Here is a 26,787-nt window from a genome sequence, read left to right as displayed (position 1 = left end):
GAAAACAGCAGCTTTGGATGGTGGACTCTACGGCATCATATCCCTGTTGAGCTCCTTCTCCTCCCCAAAATCCACACTCCTCAACCCCCAAATTTCCAGGAATTTTTCAAGTTAATGCTGGCGTCCCTAAATATCATCTAGAGATTAAAGAGCTATTTGGACACCAAGAATCATGCAAGCAAGAAGGGATTCCTCGGGGGTCTGGTAGCCAGAAAACATCAAACCAACTTGGTTCAGGCAGATTCAAAGGTAGTGAGAATATAGCTAATGAGGTCCCATCCATAGACATCTTTTTTGTGAATCCACAACACTAGGATATTGTACTAGAGACTTACCAATAACATTTTGCAATTTTGTGTGAACAGATGCAATTGTAGTGCTGTAGTGTTGTCTAATAATTAGAATGTCAGACTGGGATCTGAGAGACACAGGTTCAAATCTCCCCTCTGCACTGGAATCTTGCAAGATGATCTTGGGCCAGTCACACACTCTCAGCCAAACCAAACTTATAGGATTGTTGTGAGGATAAAATGGAAGACAGAAGAGTGATGTAAGCTGCTTTGGGTCCCCCTGGACTGCCAGATAAGTGCAGATAAAAGGATTCACCATTGCAAAGCCAGATTTTCCATAAGGACTAAAAACATACACTTACAGAGTTAATGCACACAATGGCCAACCCGCTTAGTCCTTTTGATCATGGCTGTGTGAGCTAAACCATCAACAAGACTTAACAATATAGAAAGCTCTGTTGCTGTGGGTAATTGTTCTCAACTTCACCTAGCTGAGCTGCGGAACCGGCATGACTTCTGCACGAGACTGCGGGGGTGGCTCACAAATTGCAGTGCGCCTCCCTGACTCTGTGACAAGCCAAAAAGCAACCTCCCCTAAAGGCAGCATAAGCCAGTCTAGGTCTACTTTTCCCGTGGCTGATGAGGCTTCTTGATCTCTTTGAGGTCAGCATCAGGATTTCCTTGTTGTGGGAAATGGATCAGTTGCTGAGCTTCCTGCCGTAGCACAAATCCTAAACGTTCACTATTGTGTACAGGATTGTGTATATAGAATGGTCAGTAGAAATAACAGCAGCACCATTCTCATTCTGGACAAAGGGAGATTAGGTTGGGCCTCATGGCCCAATGTGTCCTCATTGAGAATGCTTCTTGGTCAGAGAGCATCATTTCATTGTGGAAGCATCACCTACAGGCCAGGGATTTCCATTCTATACAGACCTCTCCCACTGTCTACTGACTCGGTCAAGTTTTGTACCTGAACAACTCACAGTATAGGAAGCTGCTTTCCCTCTCTTCTTATTTCATGAGCAAAATGTCTGTTCATAGTGTGTGTACTCAAACTGTGACCCATGATAAATGGAGGAGAAGGAATCCATTTGGATTTTCTATCTGGGGTATGAAAAAGTTTCGGGTCAGCCTTGGAAAGAGAACTCTGTACTAGGCAGTCCTGGGTCTGATCCAATGTGTATGTTCTGGTAGGACTGCCAGTTTTTAATCTGGAAAACAATTAACAAACCAGAATGTTGATGGGACAAAATGTGATTAAGGGCCTTTACCCCAAACAGATACACTCATGGATGCTTTCTCTTAAATAGAGTAGAAAAACAGATTGCCAATGACTCCTATTATGATCCTTACTTAGATCTTATATTGCATGAGGTGTTGAATATCTAACATGCTGAGGAAGCAATATAGGCCAAATCCACACGCACTCACCATCCGCTTATCTTGCACAGTCGTGGCAGTGGGGTTCATTCCGCTACCATGCTGTGCATCATCACATTCACCCTCCCAGTGCATCTTCGTGGTGCAATCATTTCTCCACACGCCACTGAGTAAAGCGTTATAGTGGGTGGTTCCCTCCTCCGTCATCAGCGTTGATGGCGTACGTCACTTCCCTTTTTTTAAAAAAAAAAAAGTTAATTTTGCGCTATACCGATATTCCAACTTTTAAGAAATGGCAAGGTTCCCTCCCCCTCATCTTGAATTGGCTCATTTTTTGCTCGTCACAGACCACTTTCTAACTATTGGCTGGTTGTTATGGTGGGCAAATTTGAAATTAATTTGTCACATTAAAACATTCTCCGGAAACCCTGTTGCTCACAGTGATTTTCTGCTTGTAGTAGTCGCCAACATGGATGCTGGTAATAGCAAAGAGTGCTCTCCGCACGCTCTTAAAAATGGTGGAACACACTATGGGAACGGTCACCATGTGACATGCGCATGCTCTAGGGACCGTTTCTTTCCCCGCACAAACCGCTGCTCACTAAAGTAGGTTTTGTGGTATACCAACCTTTCTTTATTGTGCAAATGCGCTATGAAAGCCCTTTTTTTTAAAAAAAAAAGGGGGGGCTGGGCAAAAACAGATTTCCGCCATTATCTTTTTTTAAAAAAATTTTTTTTTCTAATTACTAACATCAAAACTACAAACAGAAAAAGGAAAACGGAAACAAGGGGAGAGGGAAAAAACAACATAAGAACACAGACTACAACTACAAGTATTGAATTCCCTTCATAATACAAATATTTAAAGTTAAACTTTCTAATATGCTATTAGATTGGTAGATCTTACAAGATACAAACTACAGTCAGGATCAGGTCTTCTTCCCCCCCTGCGTCTCGGTCTCAGTTCTCTTTGAACAGCTACAATAGCTGCGCTCACTCCCTCCTCCCCACTCCCCCCTTCAGATTCTGGATCTTCTTCTTGCTCGAACTCTTGATGGTTAAGCACAAAATCCTTCAGCTGTACTTCCGATATTATCTTGTAGGCTTGGTCTTTATATCTAAACCAGATGCCTTCCGGAAATAACCATTTGTATTTTATATCACGCTTTCTCAGAAGAGCTGCAAACCTTTTGTATTTGAATCTTCTTTTCCGAGCTAAAAATGGAATGTCCTTCAATACCTTAACCTTGTTGCCAAGAAAGTCCAAGTCCACGTTGCTCGAATTGTATAAAATGGTGTCCCGAGTCTTCTTAGATGAAAAATCGATAATAATCTCGCGAGGCAGCTGACGCTTCATTGCATATTTTGAAGATGTCCGACGGACTTCCAGAATATCGCTTTTTAACTCTTCTTTAGTTGCCTTTGCGAATGACGCCAAAAATTCCGACACCAAATCCTTTAAATTTTCACTTTCCTCCTCCTTCACATTCTGTAAACGCAATATCGTCTGAGCACGATCCACCATTATCATGTGGTATGGAAAGGAGGCACAATTGTGGCGTGGTGATGGCGGGGAACACGCGGAATGGGAAAGCGCGTATCTGCTTGAACAGTGCCGCGGTTGCGAAAAAGGCACGGAAACAAAAAGGAAGTGTGGATTCGGCCTAAATATACAAATAGCACCATAAAATAAATATTTTCCTTTACAAAATCCAGTTTTCAAATGAATATAACAAAACAACATTACATTGTCTACAAAATAAGTTTTTCTTCTTAAAATAAAACGTGTTGTTGCTTCTGTGAGACCTGCAAAAGTCATTCCCCACGCCCAATACATATGCCATGAAATTAAAATATTGTATATGTTAGCAAGGCCAAAGGAGCCTGAGCTGTGAACTAGCAAAATAAAACAGGAGTCCACTGGCACCTTAAAGACTAACAACATTTATTCCAGCATAGACTTTTGTGAGTCAGAGCTCACTTCCTCAGATAAATTGGTTTACCTTCATTAGGTTGATGCTTTTATATTCAATATAAAGACAGCAGCCTAATGGATGTAGGCTTCGGTGCATCTGATAAAGTGAGCTCTGACTCATAAAAGCTTATGCTGGAATAAATTCTGTGAAATTATCGTCATGAAAAGCTATGAACCAGGAAATCCTTTGTTCAATTTGCTTGTCTGACATGAATTATCTGGCTTAGACAAGCCACTGTCTCTCAGCCCTCCCTTTCCCTGGCACCAGGATAATAGCATACTTGATCTACCGTACAGGGCTGTCTCAAGAATGTCAGATGAGTAGTCAGGGGCTGTAGTCAAAGGACATCTGCTGGGGTGCCATGTGCTGGGAGGGTCTACCACCAACCCCTGAGACTCACTGCAGTGTGGAAGCAGACTGTAGACATCACTGCTGGCCCTCTTTCTCTGAGCAGTGGCAACAGAAGCACTAGGTCATCCTCTCTTCCTCCCATGGAAAGGCAGTATTGTGTAGTGAATAGAGCAGGGGTACTCAGTTTGTGGGTCACAGAGAGCCACATTCACAATTACCATCAACCAAAAGAACCACATGACTACCTCAGTGCTGCCCCACCAAACACTCAACACAATAATAGAAGATAAAACTTAACCAGGGCTTTTTTTCAGCTGGAACGCGGTGGAACGGAGTTCCGGAACCTCTTGAAAATGGTCACATGGCTGGTGGCCCCGCCCCCTGATCTCCAGACAGAGGGGAGTTGAGATTGCCCTCCGTGCCGCTCCAGCGGCGTAGAGGGCAATCTCAACTCCCCTCTGTCTGGAGATCAGGGGGCAGAGCCACCAACCATGTGACCATTTTCGCTGAGGGCAACCCACTGAGTTCCACCACCTCTTTTCCCAGATTGCCCTCTGCTCCAGCGGTGTAGAGGGCAATCTCAACTCCCCTCTGTCTGGAGATCAGGGGGCGGAGCCACCAACCATGTGACCATTTTCGCTGAGGGCAACCCACTGAGTTCCACCACCTCTTTTCCCAGAAAAAAATCCCTGCTATTAACCATTTTAAATTGCTAGAGGACCTCTGTGGATACAGGATTGCCCACCACTGTTGAACCTTAGCTCTCATGTATCTGATGTGAGAGGCAGGGCCTCCCTCTTTGCCTTCCTGCATGAGCACAACAGCTGTGAGAGAAGTTGCCAAGGCACCTGAAGGAGAATAATATGCTCAAGGACAAAGGGATGTGAAAGAAACATCATCCCACTGTGATCAGCTTCCTCATTTTCCTGGGGGCTGTCAGGGTGGTTTTACTCTTTCTTCTCAGGCCCTCTCCTGGTGGTTTGCCAGCCAATTGCTGGCGATCACCTGCCACTGGCTGGCAACCCAGGAAAACGTGCACCAAGTGCACTCCTGGGAAGGACACAATGATGTCATTGTGCTGGCTGGGGGCATGCTCCCGTGTTTTGTTGAGGCCAACTTTGGTCCCAAATGGGCCAGAATTAGCCCCACGCAAAGCGTAGGAGCATGCCTGTGGCTGGCATGGTGACATCACTTCCTGGAAGTGACATCATCATGCCTCTCCAGGAGCATGCACATGCAAAGCGTGCACACAAAGATACCTCAGAGGGTAAGTTCCAGGTCCCCCACCTCCCACGGTAAGGGGATAGAGACCCAGAAACCCTACCCTTGGAACAAGGCCTGCACCTCAGGGAGGCTCACAGCTTACCTGTTGCAAGGTGGCAATCATGCCAACCACAAGCCCTCCTAGGCAATGGCCTTGCCCACTTTCCTGGAACATAGGATGAGTGCTCAGAATAGCCACAGGTGGCATCTAAGCCACTGAATTAGTATCACTGGATCAGAATTTTGGACTTGAAAGACCCATGTTCCATTTTTCAACCCTCACTGGATGATCTTGGGCCAGTCACTGACTCAGTTTAACTTACTTAAAGGGTTGCCATGAGGATAAAATGGAGGAGGGTGTACATGACCCATAGTTCCTTGTGAGGAAGGACATGATAAAAATGCTACAAATAGACTGATTGATGCACCAGGCTTCACCAGGCCAGGATGCAAAAGGGGGAAACAGTGGCACACACTCTCAAAGGGGTTCTGTTCTGACACTGCATCTGACGAAGAGAACTGTGGTTCTCGAAAGCTTATGCTACAGTAAAGTTGGTTAGTCTTAAAGGTGCTACTGGACTCTTTTCTATTTTGCTACTACAGACTAACATGGCTAACTCCTCTCGTTCTGACACTGCTGCTCTGCCTAGAAGGAGAAAAGGAAGTAAGTGGTGGCAACAACAACAGATGCTATTCCTTGCTCAGGACCTCACAAAACTTGCAGGTGGCCGAACTAGGCAAGTGAACACCACAAAAATAAGACTAGCTCCATTTTCTACTTAGACAATCAGGAGGGAAGAACATTGGCCATTTCCACACGGCTTACCTTCTTCCAGAATACACCGTCTTCATGCACGAAATCATGCGAGAAGACGCTGTTATCGCGTGAAATCGCGCGAGAAGACGCTGTCTTCCGCGATAACAGCGTCTTCTTGCGTGATTTCGCGTGTGAAGACGCTCTTTTTCTGGTGCTACCCAGAAGTGATGGGTTGTGCCTGGGCTAATTCAGTAAAAATAGCATCAAAACACTATGTTTGGGGTTGATTTTACTGAATTGGCATTGCATTACTTGTCGCTTTGGGGTTGCACCAGAAATGATATAATTGGACCAGCACACATGCACAGTTAAGCATCTGTCCCACTCAGCCCCTGCAACTCCTCCTCCCTTTTTGATGTTGAGAGTAGAGATGGGCACGAACCGAAATAGGAACCAAAATTAAGCACGAACCAGGTCGGTTCGTGGTTCGCGAACCACGATTCATCAGATCCCATTTCTGACGAACCGTCATGAACCTTAGGCTGGTTCGTTTGGTTTGTTTTTTTGGTTCATCACTGCAGACAGCCTGGTGCCAATCAATCAGTTTCCTAGGCAACAGGGGATGAACTTCCTGCAGAACTTCTGCTGACCCAGAAGAGATGATTTTCTGGCCTGGATGTGCCGTTTTCACAAACCAAATGAACTGGTTCGCAAACCAGGGGAAGGTTCGTGAAAGTTCATGGATCGTGGATTTTGACGAACCACATGGTTTGGGTTTTTTTCCGGTTCGTGCCCATCTCTAGTTGAGAGTACCTAGTAACCCTGTCCAGGCCCCACCTGGAGGTGGAGACTACAAAGTGAAGGCACCTTGGGCCCCAAATCACCAGCTGCCAGAGGGCTCAAAGCCTCCAGGCAAACAGAAGAGGAAACTGAAGATTCTGAGCCAGTGACTGCCGCGCTGCTTGGCAGTTGCAGGTAAATGGCAGGGTTGGGCTAATTACAGGTCCTGACTGATCTTCACTTCTTAACTCTGGTGGGAAAAGGAGTGCACCTTTCACTGACGAAAATTTAAATAAATGAATTTAAAGAAAACAAAGAAATTGAAGAGTCATTCCCATCTCCTGCTGACCTACATCTTCTAGATCACCAGATTCCTGGAGGACTGCCTAAATCAGTAAATCCAACAGGCCAATTCAGACTCTACCTCCCTTTGACCTAGAAGCATCCAACTGTAAAGTTTACATCTATTGATGTCTAAACGTACATCTAAGAATGTAGGACAATGACAATACACACATATGGAATGAATTCTGCAATTCCATGCATTTAAAAGGTACATATTTAAACTTTATATATTTAAGTATGTGTACCCTGCTTTTCTTCTCCAGTAGAGCTGAGAGCATATTACAATATCATGCTTCCTCCTCCATTTTATCCTCACAACAACACTGTGGGGTAGGCTAGTCTAAGGGGACAATTATTGCCCCAGGATACCCAATGATCTTCCATGGCTGAGTGGGTATCTCACCTCAGTCTTCTGGCTGTTACTTCAGACACCATCAGCAGACCATATACAGTGAAAGGGGGGGGGTATTTAAACAAACGAACAAGCTTCAGTTGCTTTGTCCTTAAAGGTCCCTTTTTCATAACTCCATTTCATATTAGGATCTGAGAGACCCAGGTAAAAATCCTCACTTTGCTGTGGGAGCTTGTTGCATGATCTTGGGCCAGGCATTCTGTCTCAGCCTAACCTACCACACATGGCCATTTTTGTAAGAATACAATAGTGCATGGGAGAAGAATATTGTAATATTGGATTCCTGTCCTCACTGGATAGAAAAACAGTGAATAAATATCTAATTGAACAAAAATAATCAATTAATTAATTAATGGACAGATGTATTTCAAGGGCTTCCCTCAGAAGATACAGTTTTCAACTTTTGCTGGGGGGCCCAAAACAGTGAAGACCGCCCCCACTCTCCTAAGAGTGTGGCCATTGGGGAGAGTCCTCAAAAAGGATAGAGGCAGAAAATTCTCAGTTTCCACACCCCACCTATTCCTAAATAAAGGGATTTAGAAAAGCCAGTGTATCAGACTATTATTTGGAAGACCCAGGTTAAAATCCTGACTCTGTCATGGAAGTAGGTTTACCAGTCAGGTTTGCCCCATGGCCTACCTATAGTTGGTGATCGATAGGAGGTGACACTCCTCCCTCCCCCCCCCCCCCACCAGTGATCTCCCACCACCAGCAGGCAACCCGGGAAAGTGAGCACTGGGCAAGCTACAGCCAGCACGCAATGATATCTCTTCATGGAGTAATGTCACTGCGCTAGCTGTGGGCGTGCTCCCACACTTGGCTGAGGTCAGCTTTGGCCCTAAGCAGGCCAGAATTAGCCCTGTGCCAAGCTCAGGATCAGGAACACGCCCATGTCCAGCATGATGACATCACTTCCCAGAATACACCTCTCCAGAAGCGCACGGAGGACTAAATCAGCCAAGTCCCAGTGTCTGTCCACTCCCCCCCGCCCGCCCCACTGGGAGGGTATGGGAACCTAGGAACCCTACATGGAAGCTTGCTGAGTGGCCTTGGCCTAATCACATACCCTCTGCCTAACCTACTTCAGGTCGCTGTTGTGAGGATAAAATGGAGGCTGCTTTGGTTCCCATCTGAGGAGAAAAGTGAGATATAAATGGAGTAAAATAAATAAGTTAAAATGTTATAATCGTGCTTCAAACATTAAGTTGTAAACTGCCTTTTCTACAAAGGTTACCCAAAATGATATACCATACATGTGTGCACGCGCGCGCACACTCACAAAGTGACAATATCTGCCCAAGTCCTGGTTCACTTCCATAAGGCACTCTTGCAGAATCATTACATGGCTTTATTTTCCTTGCCGCAATGTGAACCAATGAGTAATTTAAAATTGGCATAAATTGAAATTAATTGTTACATTCCTAGTTATGATTTGCAGGATGGGGGGGATCCTTTTTAAATATATCCTCCTTGGAGTCTTCTGTAGCATTAACTGATGAACGATGTGACCCACTTTCCAGAGCTGGGGAGAGGAGAGAGGGAGCATGTTCCGTTAAACTAATACACCAGAGCATTATTAGATTATCCCTGAGCAGGAGATGATTAATTCAACTGCATGGTCAGGATGCTGAAAGATGACTTGGAACAGATGCTGCTCTCTGGTACTCCACCCTCTGTGGTAGAAGAGAGGTTCAGCCAAACTCTCATTGGCCAATTATGCCTCAAGGGCATTGCTGCCATCGTCATCACTTCCAATTACCATCTTGCCATACCATCCACAATAGAAAGTGATTCATAAGAGATAAAGCAGCTGTGGAACATCCCTGTGAACTGTGACATTACCATAGATGGAGACCCCTTATAAATTCTGTAACCCCGTTCCTGCGAGCAGAACAAATCTGCAGACAACATGCATAATGCTCCATTTTATTCCAGCCACAGAACATATGAAATTTTGGCAGGGTCACAGCTCAGGTGTGCATCTAGAAATAGGGGAATGTAAACCTTCAACCCAGGCACACAGACACGACTGAAGCTAAAAAGGTTGAGGAGCAAAGATACAAGTAAAAACTAAATCTACCCTTTGAACAATTATAATCCAAACAAATTAAATAACCTTTAATAAATCAACAAAATGCTCATAATCTGTACAACATTCCTATTGCAAACCACAAAAGACCAAACATGTTTTGATGTTAACGGCCTTCATCAGTGATCCCTTTAACAAACATTTATAAAAGTATTCTCTGTGCTTTCCTCAGTATCACCTCATGCCTGCTGCCATCACCACTGCTGGAGGGCTCTTAAAAATTGGTAGCAGCTATATTGCTATAATATCATTCATGACACTATACTGGTAGAGCAGCTACCCATACTGCCAGAGCCACTGTTTCTGGAAAGGGTATCTGAAGTACTGGGACAAACTGAGGAAATGAGAAATTAAGTTCTAGATCTACTAGGCAAACTGAAAACTAGTAAAGTAAAGTGAGTAAAGCCAGTTTGGTGTAGTGGTTAAGAGCAATGGGACTCTGGAGAACTGGGTTTGATTCCCCATGCCTCCGCTTGAAGCCAGCTGGGTGTCCTTGGGTCAGTTGCAGCTCTCTCAGAGCTCTCTCAGCCCCACCCACTTCACAGGGTGATTGTTGTGGGGATAATAATAACATACTTTGTAAACTGTTCTGAGTGGGTGTTAACTTGTCCTGAAGGGCAGTATATAAATTGAATGTTGTTGTTGTTAAGTCTCCAGGTCCAGATGGCATACACCTGCAGAATCTTAAGGAACTCAAATATGAAATTGTTGATCTATTAATTAGTATATGTAACTTATCACTAAAACTGACCTCCATGCAATGGACTGAAAAGTGGAAGATTCACACTTTTTTTTTTAAAGAGTCCAGTGAGTATCCAGTGAATTACAGGACAGCTAGCCTTAGCATCTGTTCTGGGTAAATTGGTAGAAACTGAAAATAAATATAGAATTATTAATCTGTGAACACAGAACAAAGCCTGCTGAGGGAGAAGAAGCATGGCTTCTGCAAAGGGAAGTCCTGCCTCACCAACCGTTTGGAGTTCTTTGAGCAGGTTAGCAAGTATGCTACCAGTGATCTATTAAACATCATATACTTGGATTTCCAAAAGGCTTTTTGACAAGTTACCACACCAAAGACTCCTGAGTGAGATCTCATCTTATGCTAGGGTTGCCAGCTCCAAGTTGGGAAATTCCTGGAGACATGGGGGATGAAACCTGGAGAAACCTGGAGAAAGTGGGGTTTGAGGATGGAAAGGACCTTGGCATGGCATAATTCCATAGAGTCCACGCACCCCCCAAAGTAGCCTGGAGACCAGTAGTAATTCCGGGAGATCTCCAGCCACTACCTGGAGGCTGGCAACCCTATCTTATGCCATGGACATAAGATGAAGTGTATTCTTATGGATAAAATTTAATTAACAGCACAATCCTGAGAGGGGGGCCAAAAGTGCTCTGGGAGCCAACCAGGAGTTATGCTGACGTAACCTGCCCCACCGGCGCAGCGGTGCCTGAGCATGGGCACAACCATGGCATCAGTTCCTGCGCCGGTGGGCCAGGGGGCAGGCCATGAGTTAATTGCCTCCCTAAGCTGTTTTGGGCTTAGGAATGCCTCCAGCAGTGGCAGAAAGTTACACCAAAGAAAATGATGGAGTAGCCCATAGGCACCTATTGTACGGGAAAAGTCAATGTCCCCTTCACGCTCCTGGTCTGACCTAAGATGCCAGCTACCACAGAGACCAACCCGCTTGCACCTCTGCAGCAGCCAAGCTCCATTCCCTGAGCCCAATTAGCTCCTCAGGCACCCTACATAACCTTGGGCAAGGAGGCCCATGACCCCAGGTAAGTAGGGGCATGGCTGAAGGCTCTGCCCAAGAGCCGCCTGCCATGGGAACTTAGAGTGCAAGGGGGGAGAGAGTGCTTGTGGTGGTGGGGCAGGAGTGTGTAGGGGAAAGTCTGTGAAATTCGGGGCAAGGCTCCCACTCACATATGGGAGGAAAGCCACATTCAGAATGTCTGACTAACAGCTACCATCCAAGTCCCCATGCAGGTTACTCATCTCCTGAGTTCTGGGTTGGGGAAGGGTGAGGGCACACAGAAAGGTAAGAAGGAGCTGGAGAGGAGGCTGCCCCAACTTGCTTATGCACTCTGGCCTCTCCTCTACCCTCACCTGCTCCCCCCCCCCAAACTAGCCTCTGCGGTTAGGGCTAGCCAGAGGGGGTGCGGCCCCTGGCCATGAGCCAGAGTGGCTCATGCCTGCCACAGTGGCAGTCAACCAGGGAGCCAAGCTGTTTTGGGGGGGCTTCCAGCAGCCCATGTCAGGGCTCCGTTCAGACTCCTTTGGCCGGGCCTCCTGCTTGGGTAGAGGAGAGAGTGCGGCTACAGGTTGGAGTGACTGGGTGCTTGTTCTTGTGACTCTTCTACAACGGCAGGCACGCAACCCCATAACTGTCTCCCTCACAGGGTCAGAGCTCCAAGCAGCCATGCAGCAGAGGAACATCCAGATGCAGACAAGGAGCCGTTTCTTGCTGGAGGGGCATTCATCATCTGGTTGCTGGCAGCACCTGTGGCAATGGAGCCACCACTACCCTGACCATGGATACTTTACCAAGCTGCGGCTTTCCCAAGGCCAGGCCTGTCACCACATGTCTCCATTTCCCTTTCAGGCAGGTCACAACTTGTCAGGGAGGCTGAGGAGCATAGCTGTTCCAGCCCCCCGTAATCCTTCTCAGCTGCCATTTGAGTCACCTCCAGGAGCAGTTCCCCAGGCAGCCTGTGAGTCAACCCCACTCCTGAGAAAGAAGCATGAGGAATGGCTCTCCCAGCCCCAACTGCCACACTAGCTAACAGGCACAGTTCCTTTGTCAGGTGAGGGAAATTGGCAACACATATCCAGACATCCTCTTCACTTTTGGCAGTTCAATAAAGTCTGTGTCAAACAGCATCTCCCTACCTGTCTGTTTCCTTGCCTGTGCATGACAGTAGCTCCAGCCCCACCCAGCTTCCCTCCCCCTTCCCCTCCTCAAACTCACTGCAGGCAGCAGGGTGGGGCTTGGAGTGTTGCCCGTGTGTGTCTCACAGGAGCAGGGGGGGGCAGGGAGGGCTCTCATTCTCCAACAGTGCTGCTGGCATCTGATAAGCCAAATAGAAGACTGCTGCATGTGGGGGGCAACGTTGATGCCAGAATGTGGGGGGAAGGAATGTGGAGCAATGTCCTGGGGTCTCTGGGGCTTCTCTCCCACTAGGCCAGACCACTCTCCCTTTTGCTGTTTGTGGAGGCAGGGATGGACTTCAGGACTCTTGCACTGGGGATGGGATGACGGCCCCCAGAGAAGTTTCTCTGATCTTGGAGGCCATCATTCCACTCTGGGAGCCATCATCCCCACATCAGAGCATGCCTCAAGGTCTACCCCACAGTCTCCTTGCATCTTTTTGATGCAGTGATGCATTTCAATGGAGCTGCTGCAAGTCAATGGGCATTCATGGCTGCCATCATATCCGATGGGCCTTCCTGCCTCTCCCATCGTTTCCAATGGGCATTCCTATCATTCATTTCAGAACCCGCCCCGTTTGCCTCTAAGGAGCTGCCTCTCCAGGACTTGAGGAGCTGATCCTAGGTGCCTTGGGCTGCCAGTGCGCCCCTTGCTGGGTCCTGCTGCCTTTCCGGTCTAACTTTTCATGGTGGGTGTATGTTGATCAAGTGGCAGCGGCGGTGGGGAGGGGTTGCAAGTGAGTGGTGCTTTAGCTGCCAGCCTGGTCCTTGTCAGGAAGGGGGGCTGAGCGAGCAGGTGGGTGAGCACCCCATCTACATCTTAAGTGTGACTCTCCCCACAACACAGGGCTCCTCTCAAGACAGGCACCTCTGCTGGGGTGTGGCAAGCCCAACTGCGGAGGTCTTTCTGCCCTGTGCACCCGCTCTCTGCAAAGCAAGGGAGTGGCATTGGCAGCTGGTGATGGCAAACACGGCCTGGCCCGCGAACTGCCTACGCCTTTCTCTTCCACTCACTGCACCATCTACTGCAGCTGCCTTGCTGTTGGTGGATTCTGCCGGCGTTGCCAGGACAACTACGGAGCATTCTCTCCTCGTCATCATGCCTTGCCGGGCCCAGCCACCAGCACCACTTTCATGCCAAAGTCCCTAGGGAGCACACTAACAGCACCACAGTTATGCGAGCGCATGGCCGCCTGCAACCCAGCAGGCCTCAAGACTGCTCTGCCCATGGCAGGAAATAGAGATAAATGGACAGTTCTGGCAAAGGAGAGAGTGGGCAGTGGGTCCTACAAAGACTGGTATTTGGTCCAGTGCTGTTTAATGTGGTCATAAATGATTTGGAATTGTGGGTGTTCATTGTAGTAGTCAGGTTTGCAGATGATAGTAAATTATTCAAGATGGTGAATTAACGTGGATTGTGAAGAGCTATAAGTGATCTCAATAAACTGAGTGCATGGGCAACACCGTGGCAAATGAAGTCCAACATGGGTAAGTATAAAGTGATGCATATTGGGGGGGGGGGAGTCCTAATTTTAAATATATGCTGATGCAGTCTAAACTGGCTGAGGCAGAGACTGAAAGAGATCTTGGAGTTGCAGTGGAAAGCTCAATAAAAATGTCGACCCAGCATGTGGCTGCAGTGAAAAAGGCCAATTCCATGCTGAACATTATTAGGAAATAGATCCAGAGGAGTTAGCCGTGTTAGTCTGTAGCAGCAAAATCGAAAAGAGTACACAGTAAAGTTGGTTAGTCTTAAAGGTGCTACTGAACTCTTTTCGATTATTAGGAAAGTTATTGAAAATACAATAATGCCTTTGTATAGAGCAATGGTGTGCCTGTATTTGCAATACTATGTACAGTTCTGGTTTCCCTATATCAAAAAAGAAATTGGAAAGCTTGAAAAAATGCAAAGGATGATTAGAGCACCTTTCCTTGAGAAAAGACTAGAGAGTCTTTTCACTATAGAAGAAAGATGGCTAAGGGGAACATGATGGAAGCTATAAAATTGTGCATGGGGTGAAGAAAGTAGATGGAGGGAGCTCTTTCTCCCTCTTCCATAATACTAGAACTCAGGGACACCCAATGAAGTCGGTGGGCAATATGTATAGGACAGACCAAAGGAAGTACTTCAACACGTCATTAAACTGAAGAATTTACTGCCAGAAGATCTGGTGATGATGACCTCCGGCATAGATGGCTTTAAAAGAGATTTTTGTCAGATTCACGAAGGATAGGTGACTGAATGGAACCTCCATATCCAGAGGCAGTAAACCTCTGAAACCCATTGGCTAGGAGGCATTGTCAGGACTTCTATGCCCACATTGCTGGCCCTCCAGGACAACTGGCCGCCCACAGTGTAAAACAGGATGCTGGAACAGATGAATCCAGCAGGGCTCTTTGTACTCTGGGTTACCAGGGTTGTTGTTGTTGTTTGCTGGCCCAGTTCCATTGCCTCTCACAAGGAGCTTAAACCCAGAAATGGAGCAAGTGAATCTTTTCCTGGCAAGGTGATAGAAAGGCAAGGAAAGACCGACTGGTTGGTCAGGCTGATGTATAGATGCAGGTCCAAACAGGAGGCGGCAGCCCCACGCCCTCCAGCTTCCTACAAATCAAAATAGGGACATTCTTGTGCAATACCCTAATTCACACTCCAAGGATCATTGCCTGATTCACACACCCCCATACACACATGATTCCACACAGCTGAAAACTCTCTTTTATCTCCTGTGTTGTTTTCCTCTGCAATTGCCTGCCCTGTACTGATTGTTTTTCTAGGGTTATCTCCTACAGAAAAAAAACTCATCCTCTTAATCAGCTATTAGCAATTGGAATTCAGAGGTGTGCTATGGAGGTTATGCCTAATGGCCATTTACACCACTGATATTCCCATAAATTTGCCCCATATTTAGGAAATGCATGAAGTGGCCGAAGTATAACACCATGAGCTATACACACTGCTGTCACTCAGAGAAGACCTCTTGGGTTGTGGGTTCTTAGGGCTGGATTCTATGATTCTCTTTTTCCAACAGAGAGACTTCCTTCAACAAATAAAGATTTTTTATCCATCAGAGGAAGCCTTTCTCCATCTGACAAAGGTTTTTTTTCCATACGGTGTTTTTCCATACTTGTGTAGTTTCCTTATTGCTGTTGAGGCTGCCAACACAGCACAAAGACAACGGGGTTTACACATGGCAGGTTCCCTGCAATTTCTGTGCCCCAGACTTCCAGGAACAGCCATCTCCCCTGTCACCAAGGCTTTTAAAGGATTTTTTAAAATCAGCAATTGATTATCGTTATAGCATTATAATGCATCAGGTTCTCTGAAGTCCAAGCTTTCACTTTTTTTAAGAAGTCTCTGGGCCCTTTGGTTTCAGAGATATACCTTTCCCCTTATACCTCTTCAACGAAGAGGGCTAGAGACTTACTTTTTAAAAGGCCGGGAATTCAAAGAATCCAGTACACAGATTGTTACAAGATTTTCACAGTATATTGATATTCAGTTGCTGATTAAAAAACAAAAAGCCAGTGCAGGGGGGCGGGGGAAAGGCATTGCCACTGCAGCGACAGTTTCAGGCAAAATGGCTGCCATGTGAGCAGGACTGTGAAAATCCAAACTTTCCCACCTCTACAGCAGCTACCCAGGCTTTGCTGCAATCTTTCCCCAAACTGCACCGCAAAGCAGCTTTGGGAAAGATCAGAGAAAACCTGGGAGGTACATGAACCTGGGAGGTTCCCCACCACTATGCTGTGGGGAAATAGGGGAGACAGTTCCTACCAGCATCGAACCCAGCCTAGGGCATATAACCCAAGTGGAAAGGGTCAAAGTCATTCTTCGTTGAAGGGAGTTTTTTTCTCTTGAAAGAAAACTTAACAGAAGAGAATCATAGAATCCAGCTTAGCTATAAGGAGTCATAAGAGCCAATACTAAATCTGTATTTGGGGTGGATAAATTGGAACTATTTCCATTGGAGGCTCACCTAGTGGAATCAGCTTGCAAGTATCCTGCCTTCTGCTTCTGTGGCTGTCCGTTCAAGTCCCTCATGAGTTCTTCCTGCTGCAGGGGATGTGTGTGTATGTTACATGCCATCAGTTGCTTCTGACTTATGGTGGGGATATGGAGAAGATAGGGAAGCTGTACGTTTGGAAAGAGGCCAGTGCTCAGTGGTAGAATGCCTGACATTCAGTCGCTGGTAGAAGGTTCTCAGCAGCGCTGGGCAAACCTCTCTCCAGCTGAGGTCATGGAGAACCACTGCCAGCCAGAGCTGACAACCGTGAGCTGAACAGATGAGTGGATTGACTCAGAATAAGGCAGATTCAGGCACGACTTCTTTATTCCTCCCCCTCCCTCTATTGCTGTTGTCCCAGTTCAAGTGAATGTGACCCATCACAGCCTTTTACCAGCCATATGCATGAAGGTGTGGTCTATCACGTTCTGTTGTGTTGCCTCCCTGCCTCTCCCATGTAACAAGAACAAGATCAAACTTGTCCTGTTCCATCCTGCCAAGCCTACTGCTGTGGCCCAGGTCAGCAGTCAAGAAACAGTACATTCTGAGACGCATGGGGGTGGAGGAGGAGGAAGAGGGGGCTTGGCTTGCAAGCTGTAAACACCCGAGGATCCCTGGCACATACCCCTGAAGCACCTCCAGCTAAACAAGGCAAGTCAGTAGTCCTCCAACCCGACCCATAGTCATGCATATATAGGGAGATGCCCCTCCGCTCCTCACCGTGCTCACAGCTGCACAGAGCCTTTCTAAGGTGCATCCTCCTATGGATGTGTGGCTGTGAGTTGGGTCAGTGGGCCACCAACTTGACTTGTGTCACTTGTATAATTTAGCTGGACCCAAAGTTAAGGTGGTGCTGGTGGCAGGAGACAGGGAAATACTGAGGTCTAATGTAGGAAGGCATGGGGGCGGGGTTCTGCAAAAACTGCAGATGAACAAATATGTCTAGATTAAATTCTGACCAGTCTAACAAAACATACACCAGTGATTAGGCATTAAAAAAACCCTGACACTGGCAGCTGGGGGTTTATGGCAGCTGAAACCATATTCAGAATGCCACCTCAGCAGTTAACTCACGGACTAGCAAATCACTCTGCTCTAGTCTAGACGATACAGTCATAATGGGGAAGCAGCTTCTTTCACATGACATATTTGTTCATCTATAAGAGTCAGTATGTACATTTCCACCTCAAGAATTCCACAATGATTGTGTGTTCTCTTTTCGTTTCTATTTCATTATCTCCCTTCAGCCCTCAACACATGACTCCTCTGAGCATTGACTGAAAGTGTGGGAATTGTAGCCCCCTCCCCTCCTCTGCAAAATTCATGAGCCCAGCATTTACACATAGAGAAAGCAACCAAGCGTATGTCTTTAGGCCCCACCAGGAGGTTGGCAACCCTACTGGGTGGGACTTTCTTCTGTGTCACCAGTCAAGCCCACCTACTGATCTGCAGATTGGGGATACCATCAAGAGAGCCGATGTTTGGAGTAATTGTAGGATTTGGAGCAAAGAAATGGCAGTGTGTGGGATGTGAAGTTAAAAGATCAAGCCAATTACTCACCTACTGCCATCACATTCTCTTTCTATATTGAGAATTTTCCCAGAAGCCCTTTCTCCCACAGTTTCAAGCAACCACATAAGGAACTGATGTGGTGATTTGTGAGTTTTCCCCACTTCTATCTGATGAACAAAGAATACAGGAAAGAAACAGCAGCCAGACTGTGACCCTTGGTGGGGGAGGGAAATAGCTACTGCCTCTAGCCCTCTCTGCATGCCCTGTCTCTGCAAATGAGGGGAAAGCAAGGCAAAGACTTCACAGAGACTAGCAGCTCAGAACAAGCAGCGAGTTGAGTGAAAAAAGTAAATTCAGGGCATACATTGTCCTCATAATTAGCTGGTAAAAAACCCTATTACAACTGGGAGCTGGGCAGAACTGATTACCTATTAGGGTGTAATTCAAGGTGCCAGTTATCAAAGCCCTTCATTGCCTACAACCCACATATATAAAGGACCACCTCTCCCTGATAGATCAAGACAATGCATCCACTTGGATTGAATCGGGTCCTAGGCTTCCTGTCTCATGACTAATACTGATTTTGCCACACTCACCACCCCCTGCATACCCCACCCTATCCAATCATGCCTGCTATTGTCATTCACTGGCTGTTGTCATTTGGCATCTGTAATCACTCCACTCTCCAACTGGCCGTTTCCACACGGCTTACCTTGTTCTGGAAAACAGCAAAATCTTGCGTGAAATCGCGCGAGAAGATGCTGTTATCGTGTCTTCTCGCACAATAACAGTGTCTTCTCGTGCGATTTCGTGCAAGATTTCGCTGTTTTCCGGAACAAGGTAAGCCATGTGGAAACGGCCAAGGACAGATGGACTCACATTCTAGTTGAAGAAGTGAGCTGTAACTCATGAAAACTACCACAAATTTTGTTCGTCTTTTTTTTCTTTTTCTTTTTTTAAATTTAATAATAAATTTATTCCACATTAATTTAAAACATAACCATACAAAACCCATTCCACATTAACTTAAAACAACCATACAAAACTCAAAATATGACAATTCCTAAGGAGTTCCATACATTTAGAAATTCAATAGTTCTTGACAATGAATGTTAGAAGAAACAATTTCTTTTTCCTGCAAAAAATTTGTTAGTCTTATAGGTGCTACTGGACTCTTGCTTTTTTCTACTCTCCCTGATAGTATGTTCTGATAGATGCGCTCATCCAAGCAAAGCCTTTTGAAGGTGCCACCCTGCCAATGGGTATGAACAGCAGCTACTAGTAAGCTGCGCTTTCTCTTATGTGGCTCCCACTTGGAGGAAAGGCTTGCCTCAGGAAGGTTCTCATACCCCTGTCATTCCACAGAACTTATTAAACCAAACTGTTCACAAGGGCATTTTTATAAAGACAGGAAGGATCCCACTCTTACTTCTTCACAGAATGTAAAACAGAATTATTCAAAAGGGCTTTTGTATAAAATTAATAATGTAATTAGTGTCTATGGAATGTAAGGTAGTTCATTGTGTATATTATGTTGTTTTTTAACTCTAATTTTGTAATCCACCTTTAACACAGCACTATTACCAGTGCATGTCCTCCAAGACTGCATTGTTCTCTAAATCTTGTAATGCTGCTTTATTGTCCATATCAGCTTATTCTCTAGTTTTGTTGGTTCTCTATATTGCACTGTTCTTACTGCACTGCTTTTAGTTGTAATGTGCCTTCAGTCTCAGTGTACATATGGGCTACACATAAGTTTCCCCAGTAGAGCAAACAATGGGTCTCTGAGGTGTTTCAGATCAGGAAAACATGTGTGAAAGAAGGCTCATACACTCTCTCCCCATATGCTTTGGTTCTGATCCAAATTGAGCCTCCTAGTGCCTAAGAAGCAGTTTAAGCATTGAACTCCCAGCACACTTTTGGTTGTCTGGATTGGGGCAGACATGAGGACAACATAAAGTTCCAGTTAGGCCCAGAAAACAGGATAGCCAGGTCTTCTGCTATAGTGGGATACCTGCTCTGAATGCCCTGTTCCCCACTGCCACACGACAGAGGAGAAATATAGGAGGCAATTGGATGTCATGCTGATGCTATGACATCACTTCTGGTAACATCAAAATGCTGTAGGATTCACTTGGAACTCTATGGTTAAACCATAGCATTTTTGATTAATCCTAAAGCATCATGCTGATGCAATAATGTCTCCTTTGGTCCATGTCAGAAGTGTTATCACAACATTGGCATCATTTTGATCAGGAAAGTCCCTGTCCCTCCCTTTTTCCCACTGGGTACCAGTGCTCAGCTGGCAACTGTATATAGCTCCTATTATTAGAACCAGTTCAGGCCTAGAACAGAAGGGTTCCATAACAGCAGGAGACAGAGGTGGGAACATGGGGGGACCATGGGTGATGTCATACCTATGGTAAAACCATAGTGTTCCTGGCTATTCCTAGGACTAACATAACTTCCAGGTTTTCTCCAGAAGTGACATGCCATTGGGCCAACAGCCAGTTTTTTTTTGTTATTTTTCTCAGTAATGGGAACCTCTGTCCCACCAGGGCTTAGTAGATCTATTACGTACACATCTCAAAATGTGGGACAGGGACACAGGTGAGGACATGTTGATGATGCAAAGAGAATGCTCTAGCATGCTTTGAGTTGCCCTAGTGGTCTCTAGTGAGCTTTCTTATCCCAAATGAGATTTAACAAGTTTGGAGACAGCTTCAAAGTAGGCCAGGCAGGACCAGAACTGACACTGCAACTCACTGCCCCGTTAGCACCGCTTCACAAGAAATGCTGGGGAGTGATCTCCATACCTGGCCTAGGCAAGTCAGTGGCAGTCTATGTAGCCCCAATCTTGGGAGGTACTGGGAAGAGAGAGAAAACCAAGATAGTAGTGCTGATTTTTTGTGATGGACCCATTAAAAGGACAAGATCTCAGCAGTTTCCTTACCCCACTGGCACTGGCTGCATATTGTCCCCCACTCCCACAGCAGTCTTTCTAGCCAAACAGTCAGGCCAGGAATAAAGCTTTTTAGGATTCCTTCATATGGGACTTTCCTAGATGGCCAATTTAGTGCTTTAAGGTTAAACCAGAAATACAGCAAGCAGGACATATTTTAAAAAGACTCTGGTCAAATCCACATTACTCATTCTAAGTCGCATGTTCCCCGCATTCCCCATGCAATCCCGAGTGCCGGTCACATTACCTCATTAAACAGACGCATTTCATTCGCATTTCTCCCGAACATGTGGTCACAGGTTTTCAACAGGAGTTTCCCTCTGGCCGTGAACGGGCCAATGCGCAATTTACGCGGTTTTTTTAAAAAAACACCCCCCTTCCTGTCTCTCCGGCCGTTCTGAGAGTTCCTATTGGCTGATTCAACTTGCAAGTGCTCCGTAGTCTGCAAAAGACTGTTTTTGACTTCATAGCATTGGATTTATTGATTATGCTGTTTCTGAATCAAATCTAGTAGTTTGAAAAATCATTTTGGGGTGAATCCATCCTCAGAACGGACTTGCGAAACTTTTTAACTGTTTTTTATTTTTTTATTTTATATTACTGTAATATCAAAATTACGAAATATCGAAATAATGACACTCCAAGGAAGTGAAACTTCAGTAAAATTCAGGCACTGAACTGTCCTGCATAGGAAATGCCCACGAAAGCTTCCCACATGCTTCCAAATTTCCAAAAAAGAAACGGGAGAGAGCCATCAGTGCTGTCAGTGGGGGAAAGAGGCATCATTATCTTCAATGATGTTTCTTTATAAGGCAAGATCGAAATAACGGAAAAGTGCACTCAAAAATTTTTTTTAAAAAATGGGTGGGAAAAAAAGGTCCCGCCCCAAAAAGCGGTTTTCGAGCAGCCGTGTGACCGGAGGGACGCGTGAGAAAGACGGATTGGAAGCAGGAATGTGAACGAAGAGGGAAAAATCGCGGATTGGAGGCAAACGGAAGATATCCGATAAACATGCAGGTAATGGGTGAATGTGGATTCGACCTCTGTTTGTTAGCACTTAACAAAAAGGGCCACTTGATAATATTATAATTATTGTGCAATGTCCTTCCGTCTCTTCCACTTGTTTTGCACCACCCATACATCAACTACCTGGTCACTTTGCTCTGCCTCACAGTTTAGCTGACAGCAGCAGAATTGCTGTGTGGGTTGTGAGGTTCTCTTCTCCGACAAGAACACCACAAAGACATACCTTTGGGTGCAACCAGCCATTGAACACAAAATAAGTAGCCTTGAGATCAAAAGTACCCAAATAATTATTAGGCAATGTGTTGTCTATTATCTTTCCACCCTTGTTTTCCATTATTTCCTTTCTGCATTCTTTCCTGTTCCAGTCTACTACCATCAATGGTCCCAAAGTCTGTCAACTCTTTATACCTGGAACTCCCCATGTAAAAGATGCCACTTCTCTATCTTCCATCAGCTCCATCCTCAGAACCCCCCTTTCATATGAGCTCCTTGGCTTAACCCTTTTAAATCCACACCCCAAAATGTGCATTTGAATAATGGCTGATTTCACACAACCAAGACTCTTGATGCTGCTGCCAACCTGGAGGCATTTGTAGCATCAACAGAGCATACAGAAGGTGGGTTTCCTTGAACTTTCCTTGCCTCAGTCCCCTATGGGTACAATTACCCTCCCCCTCAACACACACCACAGAGGAGCTTTGGAGGGGATTCTTAACTGGCTATTGACTTATCACAATAGTGTTATAGTGATATGTCAATCACCAATTAAGAACAAAGCCTCAAAAATCCCTTTGGTGAGTAGGAGGGAGCAGTGACCATGTCTATACATTCTAGTCCACACAGCATTTTGACTGAGATCTTGCCAAAACAAAACCAAAAAAAAGACACAGGAAAGCAGATTTAAGAAATATCCTAGCAAAATGGGACAGAAGCCAGAAAGTGCACAAATGCATCTTGATGCTATGAGGAAGGTCTAAAAGAAAACCCACTGCATGTTCAGACCCAAGCTGAACCAGAACAACTGTATGGAGGTGACCAAAAATTAATCAAGGTCTATCTAAAATCACGCCTGTTCATACAATTACTAAAACTCATTCTACTGCTATAATTTCTGATATATCTGATAACAACACAAAACATTCGGACCTGACTGTTATTCTGGTTGGTCAATCTATTTTCTGTTTCCTGGGAAGCGATGAGAGAGTGATTCCCATGCCTGACAGGAAAACTTTTCACACAACATTCTGGAAGACTGAATGCATGCAATGTGGATGTTCAGTAAATCAAGGTGCAACTTGGGCCGTCGTCACACGGGCTTAAAATTAGCGCGAAAATTGCGCAATCTACCGCAAAATTCCCACCTTATTCTGGCACTGTTGCGAGTCTGAGATTTCTCCTCTGGTCTCAATTTTCGCGCTATAATCTGCTTCCGTGTGACCATCCGGCATTGATTTCTATCCCATAATGACGGAATTTTCCCTTTCTTATCTTGACCCGTTATCCCAGACGCCCTTTCGTGCTCTCCTGCAGCGAGCTCCTTTTTTTTTAAAAAAAAAACGTCCTTATATCGCTATAACGTCATAATATTATAAAAATACAAAGCAATGAAAGAGTGTTCTTTCTATGCTGCTCGAGCAGCATAGACCGAAAAAGTCTTTCCGCTGCCCTTTGCCTCCGACGGAGGGATCGCAGGTGTGCATGGCACAGAGTGAACGTGCTCTGAACCATCAAAACAACCAGTTGGGCCACCAGAACTACAAGTTCACTCGGTGGAGCCATGGTTGAGTCTTCGGCGATGGGGATCACGTCAGACAGGGGTTTTTCTCAGAACAAGAGTATATTTATGGATGTTCAAATTAGGAAGAAAAACAATCTTAGCCAATGTTCAAGCTGCTTCCAGGGCGGGAAAACTTGGCCAACCTATCCTGCTCTTTTGGGGTTGGGCTAACGTTTGGTTATAACGATGTAATGTTGTTATAACGCAATAAAGCGGAAAAAAAAATTTTTAAAAAGGGGGGAGGAGTTTTTTCTGTGCCCGTTCAAAATGACGGCACAGAGCGCTACAGTGTGAACAACTCGAAGCGGGAGGAGATGGTATTTGACAAAAGATTGCGTCATGGCGCCGATAGGAACAATAGCGCCACATAATGGAAATTTGACGGAATAAACGCCCGTGTGACGACGGCCTTGCTGCTGCAATACCTCTTCCTCACTCTATACCATGTTCACTCTCCCTGGAATGTTGTGTGAAAAGAATTATTGATGTCATCCAACAAAAATAATTAACAGATATTCCGATCCAGTGAGATCATCCCAATTGGTTTTCTGTGCAGTGCTCCCCACTTTCTGACTAAATCATTGCACAACTCACAGGCCCTGTTTGCATGAGCTGTTGCATTGTTTTGGATTGCCAAAACTTTGTAGGTACCCACTGACAGGTAGGGCTATGCAGCCTCAGGGAGGGGATAAAGGCAGAGGCCCAGGTTTTACCTACCCTACGTTCTAAGCAGCACATATGCCCTGTAGGGGAGAATAGAGGCAAATGTTTTTTTGACTGTGTAAACTGGCACTACACAACACACTAATCAGAAGAACACAGTTTATGAGACAAAGAAGCATTGCAGGTCTCAATTGATTTGTGCAGTGGCAATATTGTAGCTAACAAGGTTAATCCAAGGCACTATTATTGCTGATTGAAAACTTTCCCAAATTGATCCAGAACTCACCCAAACCCTGGCCGTCGTCACACGGGCGTTTATTCCGTCAAATTTCCATTATGTGGCGCTATTGTTCCTATCGGCGCCATGACGCAATCTTTTGTCAAATACCATCTCCTCCCGCTTCGAGTTGTTCACACTGTAGCGCTCTGTGCCGTCATTTTGAACGGGCACAGAAAAAACTCCTCCCCCCTTTTTAAAAAAAATTTTTTCCGCTTTATTGCGTTATAACAACATTACATCGTTATAACCAAACGTTAGCCCAACCCCAAAAGAGCAGGATAGGTTGGCCAAGTTTTCCCGCCCTGGAAGCAGCTTGAACATTGGCTAAGATTGTTTTTCTTCCTAATTTGAACATCCATAAATATACTCTTGTTCTGAGAAAAACCCCTGTCTGACGTGATCCCCATCGCCGAAGACTCAACCATGGCTCCACCGAGTGAACTTGTAGTTCTGGTGGCCCAACTGGTTGTTTTGATGGTTCAGAGCACGTTCACTCTGTGCCATGCACACCTGCGATCCCTCCGTCGGAGGCAAAGGGCAGCGGAAAGACTTTTTCGGTCTATGCTGCTCGAGCAGCATAGAAAGAACACTCTTTCATTGCTTTGTATTTTTATAATATTATGACGTTATAGCGATATAAGGACGTTTTTTTTAAAAAAAAAAAGGAGCTCGCTGCAGGAGAGCACGAAAGGGCGTCTGGGATAACGGGTCAAGATAAGAAAGGGAAAATTCCGTCATTATGGGATAGAAATCGATGCCGGATGGTCACACGGAAGCAGATTATAGCGCGAAAATTGAGACCAGAGGAGAAATCTCAGACTCGCAACAGTGCCAGAATAAGGTGGGAATTTTGCGGTAGATTGCGCAATTTTCGCGCTAATTTTAAGCCCGTGTGACGACGGCCCCTGGCTCAACAACTTATTTTTCATACAGTAAGGTTATGTTACGTAATACAAAACAAGGAAACTTTTGGCCACATTTAGAAATCAAAGTCGTGCTCTCACCATTTGATAATTAACTACATACAACCAGCACACACTAGGTTAAGGGCTGCTGTTTCCTGAAAACAGATTTTTAGAGGCCAATATTTTTTCATAGTCTCTGGAGACTGAGATGCCTTTAATTTACCATTAATGGTTCAATCCTATGATGTTTAATCAGAAGTGACTATATATCAATAGGATTAGGGTTATCCAGTGTCTGGTTTTCACCTGGACAGTCCGGTATTTCCTTGGACTGTCCAGGGGAAACTGAGTTAAAATACTGGACATATTTTTGCTGATGCTGGGGGCTCTTCCCCAGGGTCCAGTTTGATGGGGGAGACAACCTGACAAACCTAAATAGGGCTGTCTGTTGCAGCTCATCTTTTCATGCTATGCCATTATCCAAGTCTAAGCTCAAACATATTCACTTGGTAGTGTTCTGTCCATTTGTATCCACTGACACTCCATAGCTCATGGTAGTATATCTGATAGGAGCCTCAATCAGTCCAGTATTTTTGTGTGAGGAGGAGGAGTGGCTGGCCACTGGTGTGCAGGAGCTGATGGCAGTGCCAGCAGGCTTTTGTGCACCGCCTCCACCGCCTCCTCCTCCTCCTCCCCCCTACTTCCAGGCAGCACAGCTCTCTCGCCTGCTCAGCCCGCCTGCCTGGCCTCCTGGGTGTTGGGGGAGCAGCTGGCCAGCCCACTCGCCTAACCTCCTGAGCACTGGGGGAGTGGCCAGTGACGATGTCATTTCTGGAAGTGATGTCATCTCACCGGGGCCAACAGAGCACGCAAAGTACTTAACAACAGTTAGTGCTGGGGGCTCCTTCTCCCCAGGGTCCAATTTGATGGGGGAAACAACCTGACAACCCTAAATAGGGCTGTCTGTTGCAGCTCATCTTTTCATGCTATGCCATTTTTCCAAGTCTAAGCTCAAACATATTCACTTGGAATTGGAAGTGTTCCGTCCATTTGTATCCACTGACACTCCATAGCTCATGGTAG

At 45.7% G+C, this 26,787-nt stretch overlaps 2 protein-coding genes and 1 pseudogene across 2 annotated transcripts in view; 2 read left to right on the top strand and 1 right to left on the bottom strand.

Annotated features, from left to right (window-relative positions):
• The window catches only part of ITPRIPL1 (ITPRIP like 1), a 195,501-nt gene that overhangs the window by 26,737 nt on the left and 141,977 nt on the right, over positions 1 to 26,787 (top strand). The window lies entirely within an intron of this gene.
• LOC129341943 (uncharacterized) overlaps positions 2,497 to 26,787 on the bottom strand; it is a 45,944-nt gene continuing 21,653 nt past the window's right edge. The window contains exon 2 of the mRNA XM_054997301.1: positions 2,497 to 3,337. Coding sequence (XP_054853276.1) covers positions 2,551 to 3,337 — 787 coding nt within the window. The 3' untranslated portion in view covers positions 2,497 to 2,550. The remainder of the gene's footprint in view (positions 3,338 to 26,787) is intronic.
• Positions 24,712 to 24,795, top strand: LOC129342742 (U4 spliceosomal RNA; annotated as a pseudogene).

This window comes from Eublepharis macularius, chromosome 14 (genome assembly GCF_028583425.1).
Source record: "Eublepharis macularius isolate TG4126 chromosome 14, MPM_Emac_v1.0, whole genome shotgun sequence".
Classification (NCBI taxonomy): domain Eukaryota; kingdom Metazoa; phylum Chordata; class Lepidosauria; order Squamata; family Eublepharidae; genus Eublepharis; species Eublepharis macularius.
Note: the sequence above shows the minus strand (reverse complement) of the source record. Positions and strands in the feature narration are given on the sequence as shown.